Below are 25,923 nucleotides of genomic sequence, written 5' to 3' on the forward strand. Positions count from 1 at the left end.
ATGTTGCTATGTTCTGTTGTGTTGCTATGCCCTTTATTTATGTGTAGATAGTATCATTGTGTGTGTGAAACGCTTTATTGTGAGTCATGACGTTCTAATAGTGCTGGGCTTTACCATGGTATGGTGGTCTTTTTTTGAACTTATACGCTTTATTGTGCTGTGGTGCGCTCTTTTGTGCTGTGATGAGCTCTATTGATGCGAGACTTGGTGTGGCAGTTTTTTTTTATATTTCTTTCAATTGCATTCATGTGTTGTAATGTTTTTGCTGTCACTGCTGTTATGTGTATTCTTGTCCTGTGTTGTGATATATATTTATATATTCCAATGTGATATGCTTTGTTGTAGTGTGCTCTGAATGCTAGATTGTTCCATGAAGTGATTTTTTTTGCTATGAAGTGTCTATTGTGCTCGTTATGCTGTAATGCACCATGACGGTTGTATTGTTCCATGAATAGGAATTTTGTTCATTTGCGTACACTATTGCGCTCTGGTCTGCTGCATCGTGCGCCGATGTGAATGTTGTGCAACGTGCATGTGGAGATGTGGCGGGAACTTTATTTATTGTGCACGTGGGGTGGAGGTGGGCCGGGCACATTGCTATTGCCTCTATTCCTCCCGCCTCCTCCTCTTCTGATCTCAACTTCTACTTCTACTTTACTTTATTGCATGATTTGTTAAAAACCTTTGCAACATTATACAAAGATAGTGGTTCATTGCTAGGTGCTTAACTTTAACAATAAAGTTAAAAACATCATTATGTCGTTAGGTACTGATTTTGACAGTGAAGTTAAGAACATCATTAAAACCTAAAATCTAAAAGTTCATCAAGTTTTAACTTAAACAGTTGGGAATTAAAAAAGAATCATTATGACATAAAAGCCACTCTTGCCTGATGCTCAGTCCATGACACTCTGTAGATTATATTCGATTAAGGAAGAGACTTTAGCATGTTCCTAATGAAGGGGGAGAGCTTATGTAAGAGAAGCAGTATAGACAATAAACTCTTCTCATGCCATGCATTAATAGTGGGTCTAAGGCATGTTTGTTGGTCAGTGACCGGAGGCAATAGACTCAGTGAGGCGAGGAGACAGGTTGCCAGTCTGTCCATCTTGCTCACATCTTGCCTCCTCTAGTTTCTCAGTGAAGCGATCCATAAATCTGACCAAAGCATAGTTCAGGGTTGTATTCGAGGGGTCAAAACAAGCCAGCACCACTCATGTCTTTTGCAATCCAACCCCTTTGTAACAGGGCCCTTCTATCTTCTAAGAGATTATAACACAGGCATATCACATGTATTATGTCCTCCTTGCGTTGGCTGGAGAGCCGACACTTTTCCTGGGCACAGTCTCTTTTCCATTTTGTGGAGTGAAAAGATAGGGAGATCACCCCCATCCTCCGCTTTAAAAACTGAAGCTTAATACGTTTGTTAAAAGTGATCGTTAGGTAGCATTGGGGTTTCAGTTGTGAATAGGTTTGTAGAGTCATCCAACCGTGATTCCGTACAGAGAGGCTGGCCCTATCTTCTAATGAGGAAAGTCGGTTCGCACTGACTTTTGCTAACCTCTCGAATTTGTGTTGGCTGACATGTAGATCCCAAAGGTGGACCTAAATAACCGTAGCACGCCTCAGTCCGTAGAGAACTGAGATGGCCCCAATGATGAAGCATGTCACCGTGGGGAAACCCTGGTGAGTGTGGGGACTCAAGAAGGAAAAGCTTTTCTTTCTTGGTGTTTTTCGAACCCAGACTAAGTTCCGACACCCCTTTTTAGGCTAGGTTTTTTTACCCGATATTTCAGGTTATTTAGGTCTACGTACATTTGGAGGGTGGACCTAGCCTTTACCTCTACCTCCCTCCTATTTATTGAAAACGATCCCAAAGGTGGCTCACGCCGAGAGAACTGAGGGCTCGGAACAGGTAAATGTAACCCGGCGAACTGCAGCTTGTATTCAGGTGAATCCATAAATTGCAGGCCAGACTGCCTTCCTTAGATGCCCTAAGCTTGTGGCAGCTTATTAGGAAGGCCGCCATATGGGCCAGTGCCTGTCTGCAGATGCCAAATTCCAGTCTGATTTGTGCTGGTGACATGTAAGAGAGAAGCTGGAAGATCGCTCTGTAAAGTTTTGTGACTACTTTGTCTAGTTCCCTCCTGTCCCGCCTTTCAGAGCCTCGCACCCATATGTGAGGGTTGGGATAACCTTTGCCTGGGCCATCTGGAGGATTGGAGCAAATGAAGGGCCATTTAATCTTTTGTTGATAGATCTAAGTGCAAAAGACAGTGCAATACCTTTCTTTTTTTGTTCCACCAGCTGGCTCGCGTACCTGCCTTTGTTGTTAAAGAGAACGCCTAGATACTTCTGGCATCTGGTTGCTTCTATTCTTTTCTGGTGTAGGGACCATATCACCTTTTTGGTCCCAGTTGTGCAGACCACAAGGATTTTGTTTTTCTTTTTATTTATCTGTAAGCCATTCCTATTGGAGTATGTGGCAGTTGCGTCCAGGAGACTTTGTAAGCCAATCTTTGTATGGCTGAGAAGAACCAGGTCGTCGGCGTAGAGTAGGTTGGATAATTGAAGGCCGCCTATTTTGGGTGGATGCGAATTGACTGAGTCGAGAACTGCAGAGAGGTCGGACAAAAATAGATTGAAAAGCATAGGAGCAAGGACACAGCCTTGCTTGAGGCCTTGCATTGTTACTATGGATCGTGACAGACACAAACCGTCCCCGATCTTGATCCTGACCCATGTGTCATGATGCAAAAGATGCAAGGCCCTGAGTAGGCTGTTTAGAATGTTGAGGAGGGAGAGTTTCTGCCACAGCTTCCTTCTGTTGACCCTGGTCTCAACTGCCACCTGGAGGGCACGCGCCGCTTCCTCTGTGGCTTTCTGGTCACCACCTTCTCAAGAAGCCAGGCGCACACATGTATTACTGAAACCCAAGCTGTGTGTTCATTTTTTCAATTAAAAAAGTGCTTGGTTTTGGTCCACCAACAGAGTTGAGTCCTGGATCAGGAGGGAAAGGGGGGTGGTGTTCTTGTCACATAACACGCCTAGTACGGGCGCCCTTCCAAAATGATTTCCCTTAGAATGAGGCCATGGCGGCCCACTCCAGAGTCACCTCTTTGACTTCTACTCTTGTTGTAACCTCAGGAGGCCTGAGTGGCCAGAATGCTGCCCACTGTGTTCAGATGGCCAGATGTGTGCCCCTCAGGTTATAACATGTGTATTTCTCTGTACTACACACATGTTTTAGCTGTCATGGACTTTATGTTGCAAATAGATACTGCATCACATTCTGCAGGGAGGCCCCATCATTTTGCGTTACGCCCCTGTAACGCAGCCATGTCATTAAACGAGTGACCATATTTCCATACCAACTTCTAATAAAACGCAAGTTAAGGAGCACGAGACCGCATATATAGTTTAGCATTCTATGTTTTTACTATTGTGTTCATCTGGATAACCGACTTGTTTAGGAGTCGGGTACTGCTAGGGATACATCTATTATTATTGTGGCACGCAGGGCCGGCTTTAGCGCTGGCGGCAATCGGTGCGACAATCGTTTTAGGCACCCCCACCCCCATGACCTCCTCCTCAGATTCTCTCACTACCACTGGGCAAAAGTGCCCCTCATCTCCCCAACCATAAGTTATTGCTAAACACAGCACACTCCCTGACATCAGTGCCCCCCTCCACAGGTCAGGACCCAGTGTGGCCGCACCGGTCGCACTGCCCTAAAGCCATCATCCCTGGTGGCACGCACAGTGGTACTATAGCCAAGGGTCTGAGGGGCACCCTAATTCTGACTTTATTTCACTACCTAAATGAGGGCCCCCTAGCTAGTGGGATGAATGGGGCCCTCTTCAAGGGCGGGGGTGGGGCCTTGCGGGTTGGAGGCCCCCTCCCCGTAGGGGCTGCAGGGACTTGACCCAGAAGGAGTCTGTAGGGCCAGTGTTACGCCTCAGTCTAAGGAAAAAACAGAAATCACTCAATTTCTCACCTTTTAGGATAGTTTATTTTTATGTTCTAGATGTTATGTCCCCGTACTGTCCTTCAGAGATTCTTACAATGAATATGATGTCCCTCTGATAAAACATGAATATCCATCACATGATTATTCCGTCACACCTAAATATTCTGGCAAACTTTACTTAACAATAGGCAATAACTTTTTTAAGAGTTAGCAATGCAAAACATTCAAACATTGCTAAAGTCTAGTTCTGTGACTATACACAACTACTACTGTTTCACAAACTTCAGTTCTCCCGCAAAATGACCCCTCTCAAACATCTGATGCAAAAAAATAAGTGATGGGTGGTGATTGGGTAAATGTGGGTTATATAGGGAATCTCCCAGTTTAGATATATGTTTGCTGCTTTAATGAGCAGCACATAAACAATGCAAGTTTATTTTTAAATATGTTACAGCATGTCAAATATCACTTAATTGCACTTCTCATGTATTTGACATCAGTATTGTTTCACGTGCTGCTTGTGAGCAGGACATCCAGCAATATTTAATGTGTATGAATAGCGTACTCATATAAATGCTATTTGCTTGCATTTGCTTTGTTTCCTGAAATGATCCTTTGATCTGAAATGTGAGGCTATGTACTTTAATTTAACAGGTGAGTGTAACTGGATTCAGTGATTTAAAAAAAAAATCTCTGTGTACCCTAGGGTGATGCATGCATTTTGCTAAATGTGTCTGCAAGCATTTCCCTTCCATGTATTTCTGCCCATCAAGTTCCTTTTATGAGATAACCCTATATCGACCCAGTATTCCTCCCTGGGAGCCGGATACTCCTGGGGAAGGGAGGGAAGCAGATTCGGTGGGAAGCTAAATGCACCTGGATCACAAGTTGATCCAGAGGGATTCCTGAGAAATGGGAAATTACTTGGGGAATCTGCAGAAACATACCAAATTTCCAATTTTCCTCCATGTTTCATCTAGACATTTTAGCTGCTTTCAACAGGTGAAGCGTGAGGTCAAAACACCGGGCCTGTGGTGTTCTTGCTGGACTTGTAATTCCAATGGGGCTACCCCTTTGGGCATTCCAGGGGGACCTGGGATCATGGCACACAGTGTTACCCTGTGTTTTCGTGTTTTTATCTGCATGCTAATACTCTAGTCACAGTTTATTTGCAGTTACCATCCCTTTTTGTATTTAGCTGTATAGAGCAATGATTAAACTGGAAACGACGGGCCTGGTCAAAAGTGGAAATCTGGTAAAAATGTCAGACTCGGTGTCTCATTTACCTATTGGCGGTGAAGCAGGTGGCGAATACCTCACAAGCTCATAGGACTCTGCCAACTCCCGGTCATTCTATAACAGGAAATTCATCATAAATGGTGGCAATTCAAACACTTGATCTAGCGGGGCTGATCTTTCACCAAGTCTGGCAGAGATTTCCCAGTGACAGTACACCCCGTAAAGGGCGCTTTCTATAGATGACAAGTATAATGTCTGAAATCCAACCATCTGCCCCTCCCTTCCCAGCTTGTTTGAGAGACTCAGTGTATGAGCTCTGATAATGTATCCCCAATTATTGTATACAGTTTCAGTGCCATCATTTCCACCTCGTGTCCATATTTTTAGTACATAGTTAAATATATTAAATAACGTTCCCTGATAAATAAAGAGTGTCTAAATATTGCTAATAACACTTTGGATATTTTGGGGTCTATTAGGATGGCGGGCGGACTCCAGTCCGCCCGCCACCCTAGTGGTGCTGGGACCGGCTGCCAGTGGTGCAGCGGTCCCGCTGTGCCAATTAGAATGCGACCACCACCATGGCGGTCGCATCCTGTATATTTAACATTGTGGCGGGCGGTTCTGTATTCAGCACCTGACACAATGTTAAAAGGGCATGTTGTGCATTTGCATGCACAACGTGACAGACACCGCGTGGTGCTTGCCACCTTGTGCATGCAAATGTCGGGAGGGTACCATGGATATGCCCCAAGTACACCCACCCACCCCCAAACCCCCTTGCAACAGGCCCCAAAGGCATTCTCCGCATGCCTTTCCATGGCGGAGTCTCCGCCATGGAAAGGCATGAGACCGCCATCATCGTAACCATATTGCAGGTCTTTTCCGCCCCGTAGGCAATCGGGCGGATTGTAGGCAATCGGGCGGATTGCCTACTGGCGGAAAACTGGCGGACGGTCTTTCCGTCCGCCTGGGTCCCCACCGCCATTGTAATATGGCGGGGGAAATGTTAGGCGGGCCATACGGGCGGTGGCGATCCGCCCACCATCCTAATAGACCACTTAGTTTGGATAAAAAGGATTCTCCTGATCAGGGTCAGCAGTGAGTGTGTGTTGCCACCGCACGCACATTTGAGTTCCTGTGACTGTCACCATCAACTATCTTTTCCTTCTACAACTAGCCTTCTCCTCTGCATACTCAATCAGAAGATCATCAGTCTCCTCTGCATTACCAACTCCAGGTGCTACCCTGGTCACTCATTATTTCTGCAATAAACACTATGCACTCCCAAACATAACCCTTAACAAACATCCCAATATGTTCTTCACAAGGCATCAACATTCAATAAACACCAAAAACTTTAGAAACTAAAATCTGCGGTGGCACGACCAGACCACGCATAAAGATCTCCCACATCATATCCAACTCTTCCCACATAGTACATAGTAAAACAACACACTCTTCCAGCCGAATATACGGGCTTGCTTGTAATCACCCGAAGACTTTGAGAGCCACAATGTGGCACAAGTGGTAGGTGCATGCTATGCAAATGCTGGGTAACATATTATATGCACCGAAACCACCTACAGGAAAGTGTACTTTGACTCTTACTCCCCCTTACTTGATTTCAGTTACTTCTACTTGGATCATCCACAAAGACACTGCAGTACTAACTGCTCTTGACACCAAACACACCACCTTCATTGATCCCCCCACAGGAACATGCTGGGGATATAGCATAGGGATAATCAAAACAAGTCTCACGTCCTAACCCTCCTCTAAGTGTACTACCATAATATAGAGTTTTAAATATCATCCTACAAAAATATTGCATACAGAACAATGATTACAGCAATACTGTGAATTTAAGTAAATTGAAGGAAGTAAAGATTTGCTATTCACGACTCCTTATCTTCATACCTTGTAGCCGTATCTTCATGGCTCCAACCTTCACAATATTGTGGTAGTCAGAATTCTGGGTACAATATTTTTCTAGGACAATAAATATCTTCAAGGTTCATAGATGTGGAGTGAAGAATATCAAATCTATACTTCTCATTCGGGACAGTGGTAGTTGATTTTCTGGCTACAGTATTTTTGTAGGAGAGTATTTTTGTTGTCAATATTCTTACATAGCGCCCCTGCACTGTTACGTACACATCCCAAAGCACAGCTCCATCATAGTAGGTGCCTTGTTCTGTTTGCATATTATTATACTCTAATAATCCCCAGATCCCAGACAAAGAAACCTTCTTTAAATATCTTGATTCAAATCTAGATTATGTTCCACCATCTACCTCTCGCATGTCCTTTTTAATTTCAAAGCTGATCTGAAGAAATATCCACCAACCACTATCTTCAACCAGATTCTGACTAGCCACTCACTCTGCAGTACACACTCCTTTTCTCCTGTGCCCCACCCTTCGCCTATGTACCGTCTCTCTTCAACACCCACTCTGCTTCAAATTAACTGCTTCATCTCACCTCTCCCATAAAACTGATTTCCATATTTTAAGTACCCAGCCTGTTGCTTGTTCCACCAGTCTCCTTTACCTTCAATTAATAAAACTACTAGCACCATTGTCTAGGACAGGGGTCTCCAGCCTTTTCTGTAATAAGAGCTACTTATGAGTAATGAGTATTATCCTGAGCTACTAATATTATTAGTGTTATAACATTCACCACATCACACCAGATTACATTAGCGGCCACCGTTGGCAAGATTACTAGCAGTGATCACCTCCGTTCATCACGCACAGCTGCAAGCAGTAATGTAAAAAAGGATTTGCTATTGTGGAAAGACTCTTTGTGCATAATTTATGACAGCTTAGCTACAAAGCCCTTGGCACACAGTTAATACTACATCTCCAATGTCTCCTCCTTTATCACTGAAAAATCAGCCTTAAATATATTTTGAAAATTCTGCCATTTTATTCCAAAGTTGAGCTTACGAGTCCTGAAAATGCACACATTTTATGCGAATTTTGCTATTCATATATTAATTCAACCAAGCCGAAGCTTCTAATTTAGTAAACTGGACTGTACACAGGAGAGCTACTTACTGGTAGCTGAAGAGCTACCGGTAGCTCATGGGCTACTCTTTGGAAAAGCCTCATCATGGGTCTTCAAATATCTTACCTTTCTCTTCAACGTCTCCCTTTTCACTGGCTCCTACATAGAATGCTTCTAATCTGTGGTTGTACTACAGCCGCGGGGGGGGGGGGGGGGGAGAATTACGACAGTCGACAATGAAGGAAAATTAATGATTTAATTTTCCCTCATTGTCGTCTGTCAAACCCCCCCCCCCGCAACCCGGCCCCACCGCTCTTACCTGCACGGGCCACGGCTGTTGTAGTACCTTTGTCAAAAGAATGAGGGCAGAACCCTCCCTTACCATATTATTTCTGCCCATTACCTTAACTACAATATATAATGCATGGTGATCCTGCACAAAATTCTACCCAATGAGGACGTACTCCTTTTGAAATTACCTCTCTAACCCTCATGGCATGGGGATATTCCCCAAAGCCTTTGTGCAGATTTAGATCCTGCACAGAATCACAACAAAAGTGTCCCAGACATGTTGGAACAAAACTCCTGCCACGTCAGAGTCATATTGTATCATTTATTGATAGTTCAAAATAAATTTTCTTTATTCAAATACATTAAAAAAGTCACAGTAAAAGCAACAATAAAAATAGCAGTAAATATGATGGTTAAAAACAGATATACAACAACATTTTACCTATAGTTATTTCACAATTCATCATAACTTCACTGAATCCAATACCCTATGGTAATTGATCTTTCCTGCTATCTAATACATTTTGCCTCACTGACCATGCTATGTAAACGCATTTATATAGCACTTACTACCCCTGGCGAGGCATCAAAGAGCTTTTCGGCAAATATCACGCTACTCTGGAACTCAAACAGGATTAGTGGTGAATTACTTAGTGGATATCCACAGTCAATGTGAGTTTTAAATCTCCAATAGTACTATAAAAAGTTATCGAGTCGCCCAGTTTGCCTTAGGGGACCACCGTCTAGTTTAAACTAGATGCCGAGCACCCGTGTGGGTCATGGTAGAAAATGGAGAGCCTTTAACGCCTCTAGGCAGGGGGACACGTTACGAGAGTGTAATACCCGTCCTTAGAACACACTACAAGAAAGCTGTTTAGCTTCAACATTGATTTATGGTACCTACCCTACGGGTGATTGACCCATCTACATTGGAGACACATGGTGGAGATACTAGATGGTGGTCCCCCGAGGCAAACAGGGCCACTCGATAACTTTTTATAGTACTATTAGAGACTTTAAACTCTCATTGACTGTGGCTATCCACTAAGTGAAAGGTTGTTATATTTTGCTATTCGCAACAGAGACTACTTTACGGTGGGCGTATTTTTGCAATCTTATAAACCGAGTGCTACTCGCCGGACTTTTTAGATAGTGATATTCTTAGGAGGGGAATATCCTTGTTGTCTTTATAAACCTCAGAAAAACGCGTCTACGCACACTGCGTGTTAGATTTGAGGCACAGTTGATCACATTAGAAAAGAAATTTGTTTCTGCTATGGGACGTTTTTACTGATTCTTACAAATTAGCCCGAATTAATGACAGATGTATGTTTTCGCTCCTTTACATTATTCTATTCATGTAGTCTTTATGTATATATATATTTTATGTCTTCTTGGTATATTGATGAAATTTCAAACTTATGAAACAATTGCAATTTGTTTTAATACATTGATGGGAAAAAAGTTTTAATTAAATTTGGAGATATAAAGATTGTGCAGCAATCGACTCTTTCAAGACTGGAGGTCTGAATGTGAAGTGATTAGATGTCTGTTTGTTCAGTTAACTGAAAATAAGTGGTTTCCAAAGGGAGTCATTTACTACTGGGAAAGTCTATTACGGAGTTCTGTCCCTTTGGATTGTGGGGCCCCTCTCCCTGCATTTGAGGAACTGGAAATGTAACATTGCTTGGAGGTAATATGGCAGCTTGGGCCCCAAAGTGACTGCAGGGAGGCGAATTGGAGTCACCTCTGGGGAGACGATAGGGAAAGGGGTAAAGGGAAAAGTCTTACAGCAATGAAGGGAAACTTTAAGCGTGGTGGACCATCCACCACAAGTGTGGGACAGGTGTTCCCTTCACTTGTGACTGGGCAGTGTGACAACCAAGTGTAAATGACCCTCATAGTCTTCATCGTTTTAAGACTACTGACCACTATTGACCTCTGCAGTTTGCTTCGCATAAAGATATGGTTAGCAGGGGTGATTTGACATAAAATCATGTCTGTTTTTAAGCCTTCGCAGAGATGCATCGGTCGAACGCACAGGGGCAGGCCACGGATAAGCAATGGGAGATCGGTCGACGCGATGACCGGCGGACGGACGTCAGGCTCTCCCATGGCCTGCAAGACATCGAGGAGGCCCGGAGGTATCACATCAACAACATGGCCTGGGAGAAGAAGCGCGTGCAGCAGGACCTACAGAGGATTAGGCAAGGTGAGGTCACGTGCTTCCCTGGGGGGAGGAGCTATGGAACAGAGGAGCGGGGCTGCTGCTGCTATGAGTTGGGCTGTGGCCTCACGAGGGGTGGAAATAAAGAGATGGGTCAGTCTGCTGGTGGCCACTGAGAACCTGCTGCGGCCGCTGCAGGTAAGAGCGGTGGGGCCGGCTGAGCGGGATTTCGAGAGACGACCAAGAGGGAAAATGAATAATTTATTTATCTAGGGAGAAGGGGAGGGGTTGCTGCTGGTCTGGGAGGGACTGAGGGTCTAGTAGCAGATGGGGATTGGGTAGAAGGAGGTGGATGAATCAGCGGCAGCTCTATGAGGAATGAGGGCCCTTGAACCAGGGCAACTCTGGGCACAGGGAGAGGGAAGAGGAAATGGGTAGCAGAGGGGAAGGCCTTGTGGTGTTCAGTGAAGCCCCCAGGTCTAATGCGTTGGTGGGAGCCCGCTAGGATTCCCACTCCCTCCAGTTTATACTGGACAGCACTGATTGTTTTACATCAAAAGTTTTGTCCCACGTGGGAGGGAGAGTGATACAACACTTTTAGGGTATTGGATTTCAGATCCAGAAACGGTTGTTTTTTGTGTGCATAGGTATGATGTTTATTAGTAGCTTAGGAAATCAATGAATAAAAGCTTGGCAGCGCCTGGAAAAGCAAGGCATGTAGCTATCACCAGTGCAGCAGGTGCAGTGGCACCGGAGTCCAGAGATGTGAGGGGCCCACTGCACCAAAATTAAGGCAGTGTTGGCATATCCAACAGAGGGCAAGGGGGGCACCTGCTCTTGCATTTGGTCCCAAGGCACCTAGGGCAGAACGTCTGGGGATGAGGAGGGCTTCACCAGCAAGAGTGCCCATGCTTTTCTTGGAGTCTGCTGCTGTCTGTATTAGCCAGAAAACTGAGATACACTTACTGATTCACTATTTTTTTCAGGTTGCTGAATTATTACTCTCATTCGCGATCCTTGAGCTCACCTCATAGATTTTGGACCCATTTACTCGAAATTGTGGGTCTCACCAGCACACCCTCCCTCTACACTTTTGCTCCCTTCCTTTGCTTGCCTGATCTTTTGTAGCTCACCCACAAAATCTGTTTAGGTTGAAAAAGATGCCAGACTATTAGAGCAAATATTAGTAGATCACAAATAATGACCTCAATTGTTGCCAAAGGAAGAATGGTACCCTTAGGTCGGTGGCAAAGGAGGGAGAGTCTGTTACCGCTGAGTGAGGACGCGAAGACCTTCGAGGGAAGGCAGAGAGGGAAGAGTTAACAGCATCACTAGTTGTGTACAATACAGCATTTCAGACTTCAGTTCTTGTCTGAGTGCTGCTGATAGATATTTTGGAGTTTTTCAATGTTGGTGCATTCCGCTATATACATTTGTAACTTGTGTCTTATAGTGAATTTGGGAGCCAGAGGTCACCTAACTTCACTTTAACACCTGTGTTTTGCTGCGTGGTTTTGAAATTTGTTTACCTCTTTGCATTTCTGTCTCCAGGCGATCTATCTATCTGCACCTTGATACCACCAGTACCGTTTCATCTTAAGGATTTTGGGGGACACGGACAAGACATTTTTTAGGGGAACCTGTTATGAGTTTCAATGTTATCATCACTCCCATGTTTTGCTCATTGAAGCCCTAGGTTGCCTCACAATACTGAATTGTATGTTAAATGTTAAGATGCGAAAGTGAGGTAGAAAGTTCACTTTCCCAGGGAGCCCCTTCGAAGGGCAACTGCCCACTTTGCCCATGCCTTCCTTAAATGGTCTCTGCCCCACCCCAGGTGTGTGGAATCTAGGACCCTGAAGCTGTTTCGTTCGAACCAGATGCTGTATGAAACATGTCTGCATTTCCGGCCCACTGTTCAGATGTTTTGCTGATCAACTTTAAGGTAAGCTAACACCGACATCACTGACAGAAAGACAAAGAACAATGTGGGCAAAGAAAGGAAGTAAACATGAAGAACAGTCTCTTTCTCCTGGCCCCAGTGCCGAGATTTCCGCCTATTTTCGCATTTTTATGTTATTTGACCTTTCCTACCCTGGCCAACACCCGGCTCAAAAGCTCAGCCCCTTCTTTTCATGGCTGCTAGTGCCTCGCTACTAATACCTTAATGAGCGGCTGCCATCCCCAGATAAGGGGCTGGATAGTTATTTTGTCTTTCTTTAGACACAGCGGATGGCACAATGTCTCTGCTTCAGGGCCAGGTTCTGCCTGGCCCTCTGTTAAAGACTTGCCAAGTCTCACCAGAAGCCATGCACTGCTGCATCCTGGCTAGTAAAGCAAGTCCTGGTGCTAGCCAGGGGTCAATGACCAGTAGACTGGTTTTGATTTGTTGTGCTCCAATCTGGATGTTGCCAGGGGACTCACTGCGTGCCAGGGTATCACCTGTATACCAGTCGATACACAGATTACACTGCAACTTCAACAAGAGACATTGAATGCCCTGCACTCACATCTGACATTACCCCTATCAATGCCTGGATGACAAGACATCTGTGGCTATATGCCTGAGGCACTGAAATCGAGACCTGTGGATCTCTGACGCAAATAATGCTAAACACTGGTCCTCAGTGAACTGTGCTGCCCACCCACACAAGCCCCTACAGAGAAAGCTTTGAACCCAGTCAACACTGGTGCCCGGGTCTCCGCCAACCCCCTGAGAACACTCAGAAGAATATTCCTTTAACTGTTTTATTTTTGTCAAGGAGCAGATAGAGTGGCACTTGATTCGAATACTGTGTTTACCTTCCCCTAAACTCCAAGATGACCTTGAGAGCTGGCGTCTACCCCCAAGCCTGGGGATGGCAACAGGGGAGAGGGGAAGCACTGGCCATCATTTGCAGATGGTCCTGAATGAGATTTTCCTCAAACATTAAGACTGCAAGTCTATATAAAAAGATAACAATTTCAGTGTATTATGTATGTATTCATTGTCCAGAGCCAATGAAATATTTAGGTAGTTTCTCACTCGCCTCCTGGAAGGTGTAGGCTTTGTCTAGCTCATGGAAGACCAGAAACCAACATAAACCCTGCAGGAGGTGCAGGGGAATCTAGAATAAAGCACAGTCTGGCCAAAGACGGCAGCACAGGGCATGAACCGGTAACGAACCCGTGGGAGCCCAAAGGGAAGAAACCAACATTGATCCTGCAGGAGGTGCAGGGGAGTCTAGAATAAAGCACAGTCTGCCCAAAGACGACAGCACAGGGCATGAACCGGTAACGAACCCGTGGGAGCCCAAAGGGAAGAAAGCAACAATGATCCTGCAGGAGGTGCTGGGGAGTCTTGAATAAAGCACAGTTTGCCCAAAGACGGCAGCACAGGGCATGAACTGGTAACGAACCCGTGGGAGCCCAAAGGGAAGAAAGCAACAATGATCCTGCAGGAGGTGCAGGGGAGTCTAGAATAAAGCACAGTCTGCCCAAAGACGGCAGCACAGGGCATGAACCGGTAACGAACCCGTGGGAGCCCAAAGGGAAGAAAGCAACAATGATCCTGCAGGAGGTGCTGGGGAGTCTTGAATAAAGCACAGTTTGCCCAAAGACGGCAGCACAGGGCATGAACCGGTAACGAACCCGTGGGAGCCCAAAGGGAAGAAAGCAACAATGATCCTGCAGGAGGTGCAGGGAAGTCTAGAATAAAGCACAGTCTGCCCAAAGACGTCAGCACAGGGCGTGAACCGGTAACTAACCCGTGGGAGCCCAAAGGGAAGAAAGCAACAATGATTCTGCAGGAGGTGCAGGGAAGTCTAGAATAAAGCACAGTCTGCCCAAAGACGACAGCATAGGGCGTGAACCGGTAACGAACCCGTGGGAGCCCAAAGGGAAGAAAGCAACAATGATCCTGCAGGAGGTGCAGGGGAATCTAGAATAAAGCACAGTCTGGCCAAAGACGGCAGCACAGGGCATGAACCGGTAACGAACCCGTGGGAGCCCAAAGGGAAGAAACCAACATTGATCCTGCAGGAGGTGCAGGGGAGTCTAGAATAAAGCACAGTCTGCCCAAAGACGACAGCACAGGGCATGAACCGGTAACGAACCCGTGGGAGCCCAAAGGGAAGAAAGCAACAATGATCCTGCAGGAGGTGCTGGGGAGTCTTGAATAAAGCACAGTTTGCCCAAAGACGGCAGCACAGGGCATGAACTGGTAACGAACCCGTGGGAGCCCAAAGGGAAGAAAGCAACAATGATCCTGCAGGAGGTGCAGGGGAGTCTAGAATAAAGCACAGTCTGCCCAAAGACGGCAGCACAGGGCATGAACCGGTAACGAACCCGTAGGAGCCCAAAGGGAAGAAAGCAACAATGATCCTGCAGGAGGTGCTGGGGAGTCTTGAATAAAGCACAGTTTGCCCAAAGACGGCAGCACAGGGCATGAACCGGTAACGAACCCGTGGGAGCCCAAAGGGAAGAAAGCAACAATGATCCTGCAGGAGGTGCAGGGAAGTCTAGAATAAAGCACAGTCTGCCCAAAGACGTCAGCACAGGGCGTGAACCGGTAACTAACCCGTGGGAGCCCAAAGGGAAGAAAGCAACAATGATCCTGCAGGAGGTGCAGGGAAGTCTAGAATAAAGCACAGTCTGCCCAAAGACGACAGCATAGGGCGTGAACCGGTAACGAACCTGTGGGAGCCCAAAGGGAAGAAAGCAACAATGTGAGTGGAACGCAAAGGCCGGGTGCAAATTAAGATGGCAAGAGGGGACCCAGTGTAAATACAGAAAGTTGTAAGGCATTGACCAGATTGAATCTGCATTCTTATACTGTCACTGCCCAAGACGATCCAGAAGTGACCCAGGAAAGTCAAAGCATAAAACGAGGTCTTTTTAGTGCATATGCATGCCCTTAGTCTCTGCCCTTCCAGATGTCATGGCCCTGTCACCAACCTTCTACAGGAACACTTGTTCTACTGACGTTCACTTGCCCCTTACTCCGCATGATGGTACTATGCAGTAATTTTGTGAAACGCTGTATCTTAGTTGGATGTCTTAGCGGGAACTGTCTACGTTTCCCTCAGGCAGGAAAACACTGCAGAGGCACCTTTGGGTTGATGGCTTCATGGTACAAACAATAACAGTTTTCCATCATCTGGTTCAGGTGACCACTGCCCTTTTCCCTGTTGTGCAGACTATGCCAACAACCTCTACCCGGGTGTGCCTGAATATCTCCTCTGTAGACTCCGGCAAAGACAATACATCGCAGTAAAACGTCATCTCCGGGCATGGACCACATCAGCCCAGTGATCCATAAACTATCTTAGCTACCGGCAACATATAGAGTCAATTTCAATGTCCTCTTCGTCATCCAATGGTCATGCCATGGAGGAGGGCTTTGTTTCTTCCAATTGGAAGATACATTCTTCAATCTTCATTCATTCGTCTAGATGAAATTACGACATTTGGAGGCTCATCATTCTCTGTTCAGGCAGTTAAAGTTTGAAACTACACCAGGAACCTTAATGATTATCGGTCGTTTGCAAAAGCTCTGAAGTCATTGCTATTCCTATACACATGAACGCGACGGCCCTATTGTTAATATGGCATCACTGTTAGCAAATGAGTAATGTCACCTTTTCCCTCCTACTCCATCACCTCCCACCCTTTACCCATATGCCCTAAAAAGCATGTTGACCCCTTCCTTTCAGTAGAGAGGGTTGGATACAGCATCTGTCCCCAGGGTTCTAAGGCTTGTACAGGTGCCTCATGAGAAAAAACAGCATCTGTGCTAGCATCAAGTGCAGCTGTGAGTAATGAAGAAACACACACAGTTGCGGCTGCTATTTACCAGGGGAGGCAGAGCAGAGGGGACGAGGGGGGGGCGGTGTAAATTAAAATAATAAAAAATAAAACACTTATCTTCAGGCTGGCCACCCTGTCGGCCACTCCCTCCTGGTCCACTCGCCGACGCCTTTCTCTCCTGGGAAGCAATAACCAGGAAGCACCCAGGCTCCAGACTCCCCTAGTCAATCACAACATGGTCTGAGTGCCGTGGTTCGGTGCTCAGATGGGGAATAGGGGCCTGGACATGTTCTGCACCCAGGCTGTAATGCAACCTGGGTGCAGAACATGCAACTTGTGCATGACTGTTATGGTTGGCCCTTGATGCCCTCAGTTGAAGAAGCAGAATAGAAGTGCGAGCATGCAGTTTCTTTCCCCACCTTCCCTTGAGACCCTTTGGGATGTTTTAGAAGCTTTTGTGAGTTGCCTTGTAGCTTTTATTGACAAGGATTAATTTCCAGTGTTTGTTCTGGGAACACTATTTTAACGATGGAGACCAAATGATATCTGCATCTATCGCCAAGACCATTGGAAATATGTGATTCTGTGCTTGCTACAATTTCTGCATAATTACACATTTATGATACTTGACACATACTCCTGTTGCTCAAATATGAATTTACCTTTGAAACAATGAAAGACAAGAGGCGTTTGGCAAAGCAGGAATAGTTGTTTAATCAAACACAGCGGGCGGGAGATCAGCCAACAGAGTAGGGGACTGAAGACTGTCTCGAAGCACATTGGTTTCAGCCGTCATTTTATACTTTACATGATGCATCATAAAACGGTTTATACATTCCTTTGGCAACAGAAGTTTGGGCCTAACCACAGGGTAATAAATTCAGAAGTTTGATAAGAAGCGCAGGTGGGCCTCATCCTTGTGAGAACATACTGCAGGGCCAGTGGGTACGTGTCCAGGTGTCTGGCATGAAGAGCGCATGATCACTGCATGTGATGTACATGCTGTATTCTGATTGGCTGTGTGTTCCAAATTGAGTGGGGCATCTGTCTTTATGGTATATTTGAAAATGCGCAGAACTCTGGACAAACATGTTTTATTGGGGCCAATCTCCTGAGACCAGTGTGGTGTCGCTGCCTATCTGTGGGATCGATCTGGGTTTTCCTGTTTATGCGTTATGTCTAAGGGTTATATGTCCACCCCACCTGTGATCTGTCAACTAGTTGCTTCAGGCCTAGGTTGCAGGGACTGCCTGACCACGTATTTCTGACTGGAGGTTATGGGGTAGGTAACATCGGGTAAATTCCACAACATAGATGCAAGTTCGTTATTATACGTACATATATCATGGTGTACATCAACATCGTATTGTCCATTATTAATATTCTACCACCTGCTACATAATTTGCAGATTTTAACAAACAAACGTTTCTAGCTCAAGTGAATCAAAAGTCTCTAAATACAAGTGCCATACATGGTGCTGCACATTGGTAGATTCTTTGCAAATGTTAGCTGGTTAGTCTTCAGTTGCTGATAGCTGTAGTCAGGTGTTAAACTGGTATTAACAATTAAATTGTACATTTTGCACAGACTGTATTAATATGTGCTAAAATGTCAAAATAGCGAAATACTGCCACAGATTGTTTCAGATTATGACATCATTTTCTTTTTGCTACTGCATAATTTAGTTAACCATGTTTTATAATTAAGACTCCCGGTTTTATGGTATTTATTTTTTACATTTCCATCTGCATTTATCCATATTTATTTTTTTATTAATTTTAGCTGTAATTATCCATATTTATTTTGCGTTTTCTGGTAAAATTAAGTGGAAACTAGTCTATTTCCACATTTATTTAACCAATAAATGCGCACTCATGCTTAAATGTCTGACAGGTTTCAATGATATGAACACCCACAGATTATAAATCAATTGCTTTTTTGGAGGAAGAGGTGTGGCGCCGTGGCCAGGGCGACTTACTCCAGAATCTGGGGATCACGGTTCGATCCCCAGTGCCGACGGCAGATTAGCCCAGCACCATGTGACTCTGGGCACTAGCTTGCTTAATCTTCCCAACAGCGCCTAGAGACTCTTACGGGTGATTGTTCGCGCTTTACAAATGTGGATTATTATTATTTTGCATTTTGAGACAGCCTGTCTTATACTGTGTGTAACACAAGTTTAAAATAATGACATACATATTCAGAGTGCTGGGACCTCGTAACAAGGCCTGGGCAGAATTTCAACTGTGCCGAAATAACCTGAGTAATTTTGTTCATTGCATGTTACGGTTTGATGTGGAATTACCGATATTTACACAATTAGTCCTGCTCGCGTAATTAAGAGTAATTTAGGGGTGAGGGCAAATCCTATTGTGAGCAGCCATGCGCACTTGCTATTCATGTTCTGCTGCAATTAACGCCATTTTTTAGTGCAAAATGCATCCGTGCCTCCGTTTCGGCACAGACACAGTGGGAGAATGTGCTGCTCTCGCACTGCCCACAGCGCTTAGCCCCCTCTCTGCTGCCATGAGCCAGGATGACATGTGCCCATCCCGGGGCTGTGCGCTGCTCTTCCTGGTGCTCCTCTGTGGGAGCGCCCACCCGGGGGATGCCGCCATGGACCGGGCGGAGAAACAGAGGCTCCGGTAAGCGAAGGCTTATACAGGGGTTCGGCTGCGAGACCCAGAGACCTCATGTGACAGGGCCTCTACAACAATTGGACCTTTAAATCCATTGACATCATACCTGCGCCTTGTGAATCACTAACGGCACCCTGGCTTCATTTCATACCACTTTTACGATTCAGATCTCCCAAACAAGCCTGTCTAAACCCTTCCCTCTGACTTTTCCCCTTCCACCTTCCCTTTACTCATTCCAAACCCCCTCCTACTGCTATAAACTCCAAACCCCTAAAAAAAAAAAACATTCTAGACCCTACCCTCTTTTATCCCTCAACTATTCCTTTTCAATCCAAACAACAGACCAACATGTCCACCACGCAAATTAATTGCATGTTTCCCTATGCTAATTCCCACTAATACTTTATGGGTTCCGGAGTAACGTTCTACTCACCGAAAATGCGCTTCAACACCTCATCAGGGGTAGCAAGCACTATATAAATGAAACATTTTTCTCTTTTCTATCCCTTGACTATCCTTCTCAATCCAAAGAACAGACTAACATATCCACTGCTCAAATTACTTTCATATTTCACTATACTAATTCACCACTAATCCATTATGGGGTCCGGAGTAGCATGCTACTCGTCAAAATAACGCATCAACACCTCATCAGGGGTAGCAAGTGCTATATCAATGCAAACTTTTTCCCTCTTCTATCCCTCCACTATCCTTCTGAACCCAAATAACTGACGAACATATCCGCTGCTCAAATTACTTTCATATTTCACTATACTAATTCACCACTAATCCTTTACGGGTTCCGGTGTAGCATGCTAATCGCTGAAAAAGAGCTTAGACACATTCACCACTAATCCTTTATGGATTCCAGAGTACTATGTTACTCGCCGAAAAAGAGCTTCGACACCTCATCAGGGGTAGTAAGCGCTATATAAATGCAATTACAATACAATACAATACTCTGGTATTTGCTCCTCAGTTCCTGCACATATATATATATTGTGGAACTGCAGTTTTTGGAGGTCGGGTGCTGAAGTTGTTGCAGTACTGGTTATGCAGTAATTGGAACCCTAGTCACAAAGTACTGATGCTGCTTTTTCACGAGGGTGTGCAGCAGCTAGATGCTGCCACGTGGCCCTGTAGGTGCCTCAGCACTAGTATACGGTAGTCACAACCTGGAGGCTGTCCAGCCCGGCCTTGGAAGTGATGTTGCGTTAACCCTCATGGTGGGGTGCCCTGATCCTGGTTCTGTCCCCTCAGGTGTTGGTGAAGTTGTGGCTCTGTACTATCCAACCCTGCCTGTGCCAATTTGTGATGTTTGCAGGACTTGCTATCCAATCAAGCAGGGGGAGCCGGCCTGCTTCTTTAAGGGAAGCGCGTATAGATTTAAAGCAAAGCTGCCTTCTTTATTAATGATGCTAACATGACTGATTCCACTAGACGGCACCAGAGGGTGGCTTTTGCCGTGTTTACATGTTCTTTGAAAGACGGTTTATCTAGAATCATTTTTTATTTATTTATTTTGCATCTTTTATATAGCACGAGCTCGACCCGAAGGTATTGGAGCGCTGTACATGAGCACCATATTTACATTACATATTCAGGCACGGGGAGATTAAGTGATTTGCCCCGAATCACAGGATGTGGACGCGACCTCGAGGCTCGAACCCTGGTTTCCAGCACCAAAGTCGGCAGTCTAGCCGACGGACCACATCCTCTCCCCCATTCACAGGTACTCCAACGCTTCAGATGGTGACCCTGCCTCGTAAAAACGTCTGCCATGCCTGCACTAAACATGCGGTGAAGGAGCCTGGGCCATGACAGCCTCTCCTGGGCACTCTGGGCAGAAGAGTGTCTATAAGGATTTGTGGAGGCCCATAATATGTGTGGCCCAGAGTTGGACTGGCCTATCAGGCAGTGCCCGGTGGGCTGGTCCACGGTCAGAATGTGGACCGGTTTTTCGGCTGCTTGTGGGCCTGTTTTATGGTCTGCTGGGCCCATATGTAGGTCGAAGCCTACTGCTGAAGACACCTTGGTGACATTCAGAAAGCTTCTGTGGGAATGCATTCTGCCTATTGTTTACCATTTGGCTTTGTAACTCACATTTCCCTGTTTTCTATTTGCTGGCTCTATTTGTTTTAGGCTGCCCAGTCTGAGTTCGTCCCTTCCCTTGCCCAACCTTTGTTTACTGTATCCTTCCAAGATCTCACTTTCTGTAAACAGGCCTTTAAATCTTGTTCATTTGCTGTGCATTTAAACACAAAGTCGAAAGTCAGGCTCCTCTTCTGAGGGAGCTTGCTGTTTACTTTTCTTTCTGTGACTTCAAAGTGAGAGCGTTTATAGAAAAGCAAGAGAAATGCAGATTACTCTCCCCATGGAGCCTGCTTGTGCCCCTCCCATGCTACAGTTTATGAGGCTGTAACATATTGCAGCATATGTGCTAAACAAATATTTATGTCCAAGTTCTTCTATCAATGTAGTGTTGGCTTTTGCTTAATGTGACCCTCTTGTGAATGTCTAATGATTTTTAGGTCTCGCTAGCGTAGGCTGCGCACATGTGCAGTCTCGCTGGCGAGATTGAATGTTTTGGGGATTTTTCAGTAAAGGGCTTTAAGCCCTGCCCCTCTTTCCCTTTGGCCGTCGTCACCGTTTATGCTAAAAGGCGGCCAGCCATTGGGAAAGAGCTGTTGGTGACGTTTTCGCTCTGCTTTTTCTGCCGTCCCACTTGGACGGCCTCGCCTGCTTTCCTTCTGAAGTAAAAGTTTTCTTATCTTTATGGGGCCAAACAAATGGCCCCATAAAGATAAGAAACCTTTTAGCAGGCGAGGCCGTCCAAGTGGGACGGCAGAAAAAGGCAAACGAAAACGTCATGGCGAGCGCTTGTTTTATTAATGTGGCGTATTTGCCACATAATGCATATCTCATGCCGAGTGGGAAGTTGGGAAATAGCACAGTTCGGTAATGTGTACCATATATAATTCTCTGGTTTTCCAGAAAACAAATGCATATCTTGGGTCAGTTTCTCAGCTCAGGGGTCTAATCATGATCACGATGGACGGAGAAAAGGGAGAAGCTTTCTGTGGAGTGTTACCTGCACCTGTTCTTTGCAGCGACGATTGGCTGCGCACAAAGCGCTATCTAAGAAATGCACAACCATTTCAAAGAACGGCTACGTTTTCAGATATACCCTTTTAATGCTCTGGGTGGTCCCCAGCTCAGGCACAGGGCTGGCAAGGAAGCCGCTGCCCCGAGGAGCCCTGTTCATCTCTTGTGCCTCCATGCCGAGACTGGGTTAGGTAGTGCAGGATGTCTGTACACTGCTGTCTGTACAACACGAAGCAGTGGCACTGTCAAGAACACGTTTGCATTGAATAAAGTAAGCGGGTGATGCTGGCGAGCATTTACGGCCTGTAATTAGAGGGACTACGTCATGCAGGTAGCAACCTCGTTACTCCCGACTTCCATCCGGAAGTAAAAACATACCACAGTATATTTGTTTATTCTCGGTTTAATGTAGCGCGAACTCGGCACAAAGGTATTGGAGCGCTTTACATGAGCACCAGTTACAATACATAGCGTCACGTTAATTTTTGCAGGCACGGGGAGATTACGTGATTTGTCAGGATCTTGAGACGACGGTGAGACTATAACCCGATTCCCGTATTCCACTGTTGGCAGCTCTGGTTGTTATGCCACATTCTCTTTTCACACTAACAGCACCTTGCGACACTGTCATGGTGTTAGGATGCCGTGCATCAAAGAAACAACATAGCAATTGATACCCAGAAGCACATTTTATTTCTCACAGTATGTGCGACGGACAAAGCTGCACACCTTTACAGTAAAGTGCTGTTGTTAATAGTTGTTACAGCAGCCAACAAAATGGCAATCGCATTGTCAAAACAGCATAGAGAATGGGAGCAAAAAGATTGTACTACTGAATATCGAGCTATGCATAGCTTAGTACAAGAAAGAAGACCAACATATCAAAAGGTGAGTTCCTACAGAGGAGGCATAGATTTACTTTTTTTTAAATTTAACTTTGAAACTGAGCGCAGCGCCGCTACACGGACACCGCGCTCGGATTATTGATATTTTTCTTAACTTTAACACTGAGCGCAGCGCCCGCTTCAAGGACACCGTGCTCAGTGTGAAAGTTAAGAAATATATAAAGAAACAGAGCGCGGTGTCCGTAAAGCGGCGCCGCGCTCATCTTTAAACTTAGCGGTACAAAAGGGGGTGGTGATGGACAGAGCATCAGAACCAATCAAACACTCACACCCAGTCAACAGATCTGGGTTTGATCCATCACCGTTCTTTAGCCCACTCTGCCACCCCAGTTCAGACATGGCCATATGCAAATCAGTCTGACCCTGTGCCTCATGGGAACAGTCCAGCCCGAACTGCCAAGCCATGCCTTCCCTGGACCGGAAACAAGCTTCCTAGGACCGGTTTCTGGCATTTCAGCCGTCTTCAGCCAGGCTTGCTTGAATCCAGTGGCAAAGTGAGCAAGGGACTCAACGTCTGAGCATACCCTGCCAACTTATGGCGAACAAAGCGGTACAAAAGGGGGTGGTGATGGACGGAGCATCAGAACCAATCAAACACTCACACCCAGTCAACAGATCTGGGTTTGATCCATCACCGTTCTTTAGCCCACTCTGCCACCCCAGTTCAGACAAGGCCATATGCAAATCAGTCTGACCCTGTGCCTCATGGGAACAGTCCAGCCCGAACTGCCAAGCCATGCCTTCCCTGGACCGGAAACAAGCTTCCTAGGACCGGTTTCTGGCATTTCAGCCGTCTTCAGCCAGGCTTGCTTGAATCCAGTGGCAAAGTGAGCATGGGACTCAACGTCTGAGCATACCCTGCCAACTTATGGCGAACAAAGCGGTACACCCAGGTGATGTGGGTCCGGTTTTGCCCAGTACACTTGTGCCCTTGCTCTGAGCTCTGCATGGCATGAATAGAAACGTGTGTTCTGGCGTTAGGTATACCAGATTTTTAGACCCGTCCCAAGCCCAATGCAGCTCAAATATAAGCCCAAAATAATCCCAATCAGACCAGTTCCAGCCCAAAAACCAGCCCAAATTAGCAAGTGTCCAATTAAGCGCAAATCGACATCAGAACCAATTTTAACGAAAAATATACATTCTATTCAATATACAGATGGTGGGAGGGTGTTAGCAGCAAGGCACATACTTTGCATATGCTTCATTTAAATTGTTTTTATCATTAACATGGCCATGGATGCAAGGCAACAATAAAAAATGTCCAGCGAACTGGTGATTAATGATCCTGCTGGAGAGCAGTCCTTTGCCTGTTTGTAGTATTGAAATGCAGATAGGCTGTATTTTATTTGGATAGCTCAGTGGGTTACTGCCTTTGTCACAGAGATTCTTGTGTTACTTGCAGTTCAGAAATTACAATCCTAACATAGGACAGTGACCTATTAACTGTCATCAAAGAGCTGCATACAAACATGGATGGTATAGTTAGAACTTCACTTTTTTTGTGTTACTATATAGTTAGAAATTCCCCAGTCTTTCATTATTTTAATGTTGCTCAAATGAGTTTGGGGCGATATACATTTTTATTAGTAAAGCCAACCCCCAACCACTGGGTATGCTTTAAATCCTGAGTTTGTGCTTTCCCAGCCCAAACCCTCTTAAAATATACTGCCCAACAGTATGGACGACATTTAATTCCTACACCTTGTAATCCTCATTGACTTATGTGACATTCCCTATAGACTGAATGACATACTTGTATGATTCATTGTCTCTGTATATTGTGATTACGAGTAAGTGAAAATAAAACAAAACAGTACCTTTATGCCACAGCTTCACAATATAATGTAGCGAAACGTACACCGGGACGTAGCAGTAATTGAAGGAACTATATGTGTATGTGTTGGTTCATTTGAAGTCTTCAAACGTAGATAAATGATTAGTTTCCACCTCACTCATTCACTGTGATGAGGCACAAGCAATCGTTGCCAAATTGATGTGGATAAAATCATGCACACCTCAGATTTGTACAGTTGAGGAGCGTGTGATCCCTCTCTCGCACACTACGTCAGTCTCCTCTCCTGAGCTGCATAAGTACTGTGACACCCTACACTGTCATAGGAATAGCGCTATACAAGTTACAACAAATGAAATGCATATGATAGGGGGCTACGAAGACATGAAGGGCACTGTTGGAGGTTGGTAGCAATGGTATCTGTGGAGAAAGAGGTCATTGGTGCGGCGCCAAAAAAGACTTTCGCACTAGCGCTAAACACGGCCCTGTCATTGCCTTTCTGTTTTCATTTAACTAGCAGTCAACTCAGGTCATTAGGGCAACATATTTTAAAGTGCGTGCTAATTATATCCCTTTTACTTTCAAATAACTCTCGACATACACACAGAATTGATCCTTTGGATCATGGGGTGACTGATGTCTCACTTACCTGGTCCTGGTCGGTGGTCGGTGGTGAGTCACGCGGTCACCGGTGGTGGGTGGCTGGCAGTGGACTGGGAAGGAAAACTAAAGCTGCCTGGCAGCAGGCACAGTGGCTGGGCCTAGGCGCTGGTGGGCCTGGGCGCTGGCGGGCCTGGGGCTGGGCGCTGGGGCGGGCCTGGGCGCTGGCGGGCCTGCCCAGCTGCCCTGGCTGGGCGCTGGAGTGACTAACCCTGGGGGCTGGGGCTGGAGCTGGAGCGAGGTGGGCCTGGGCCTGGGCGGCTGGGCCTGGTGATGATGATGAGTGCACACACGTCGGAGTCGGAGGACTTGTCGGAGTCGTCTCCAGTCCTCTCAGGCAGCACAGTGACAG

At 45.7% G+C, this 25,923-nt stretch overlaps 1 protein-coding gene across 3 annotated transcripts in view; it reads left to right on the forward strand.

Annotated features, from left to right (window-relative positions):
- The window catches only part of CCDC190 (coiled-coil domain containing 190), a 204,994-nt gene that overhangs the window by 126,543 nt on the left and 52,528 nt on the right, over positions 1 to 25,923 (forward strand). For all 3 annotated transcript variants that reach the window (XM_085601523.1, XM_085601525.1, XM_085601524.1), the window contains exon 2: positions 10,524 to 10,724. In XM_085601523.1, coding sequence (XP_085457649.1) covers positions 10,535 to 10,724 — 190 coding nt within the window. In that variant the 5' untranslated portion in view covers positions 10,524 to 10,534. The remainder of the gene's footprint in view (positions 1 to 10,523; positions 10,725 to 25,923) is intronic.

Source organism: Triturus cristatus, chromosome 4_2, assembly GCF_964204655.1.
Source record: "Triturus cristatus chromosome 4_2, aTriCri1.1, whole genome shotgun sequence".
In the NCBI taxonomy this organism is placed as follows: Eukaryota; Metazoa; Chordata; class Amphibia; order Caudata; family Salamandridae; genus Triturus; species Triturus cristatus.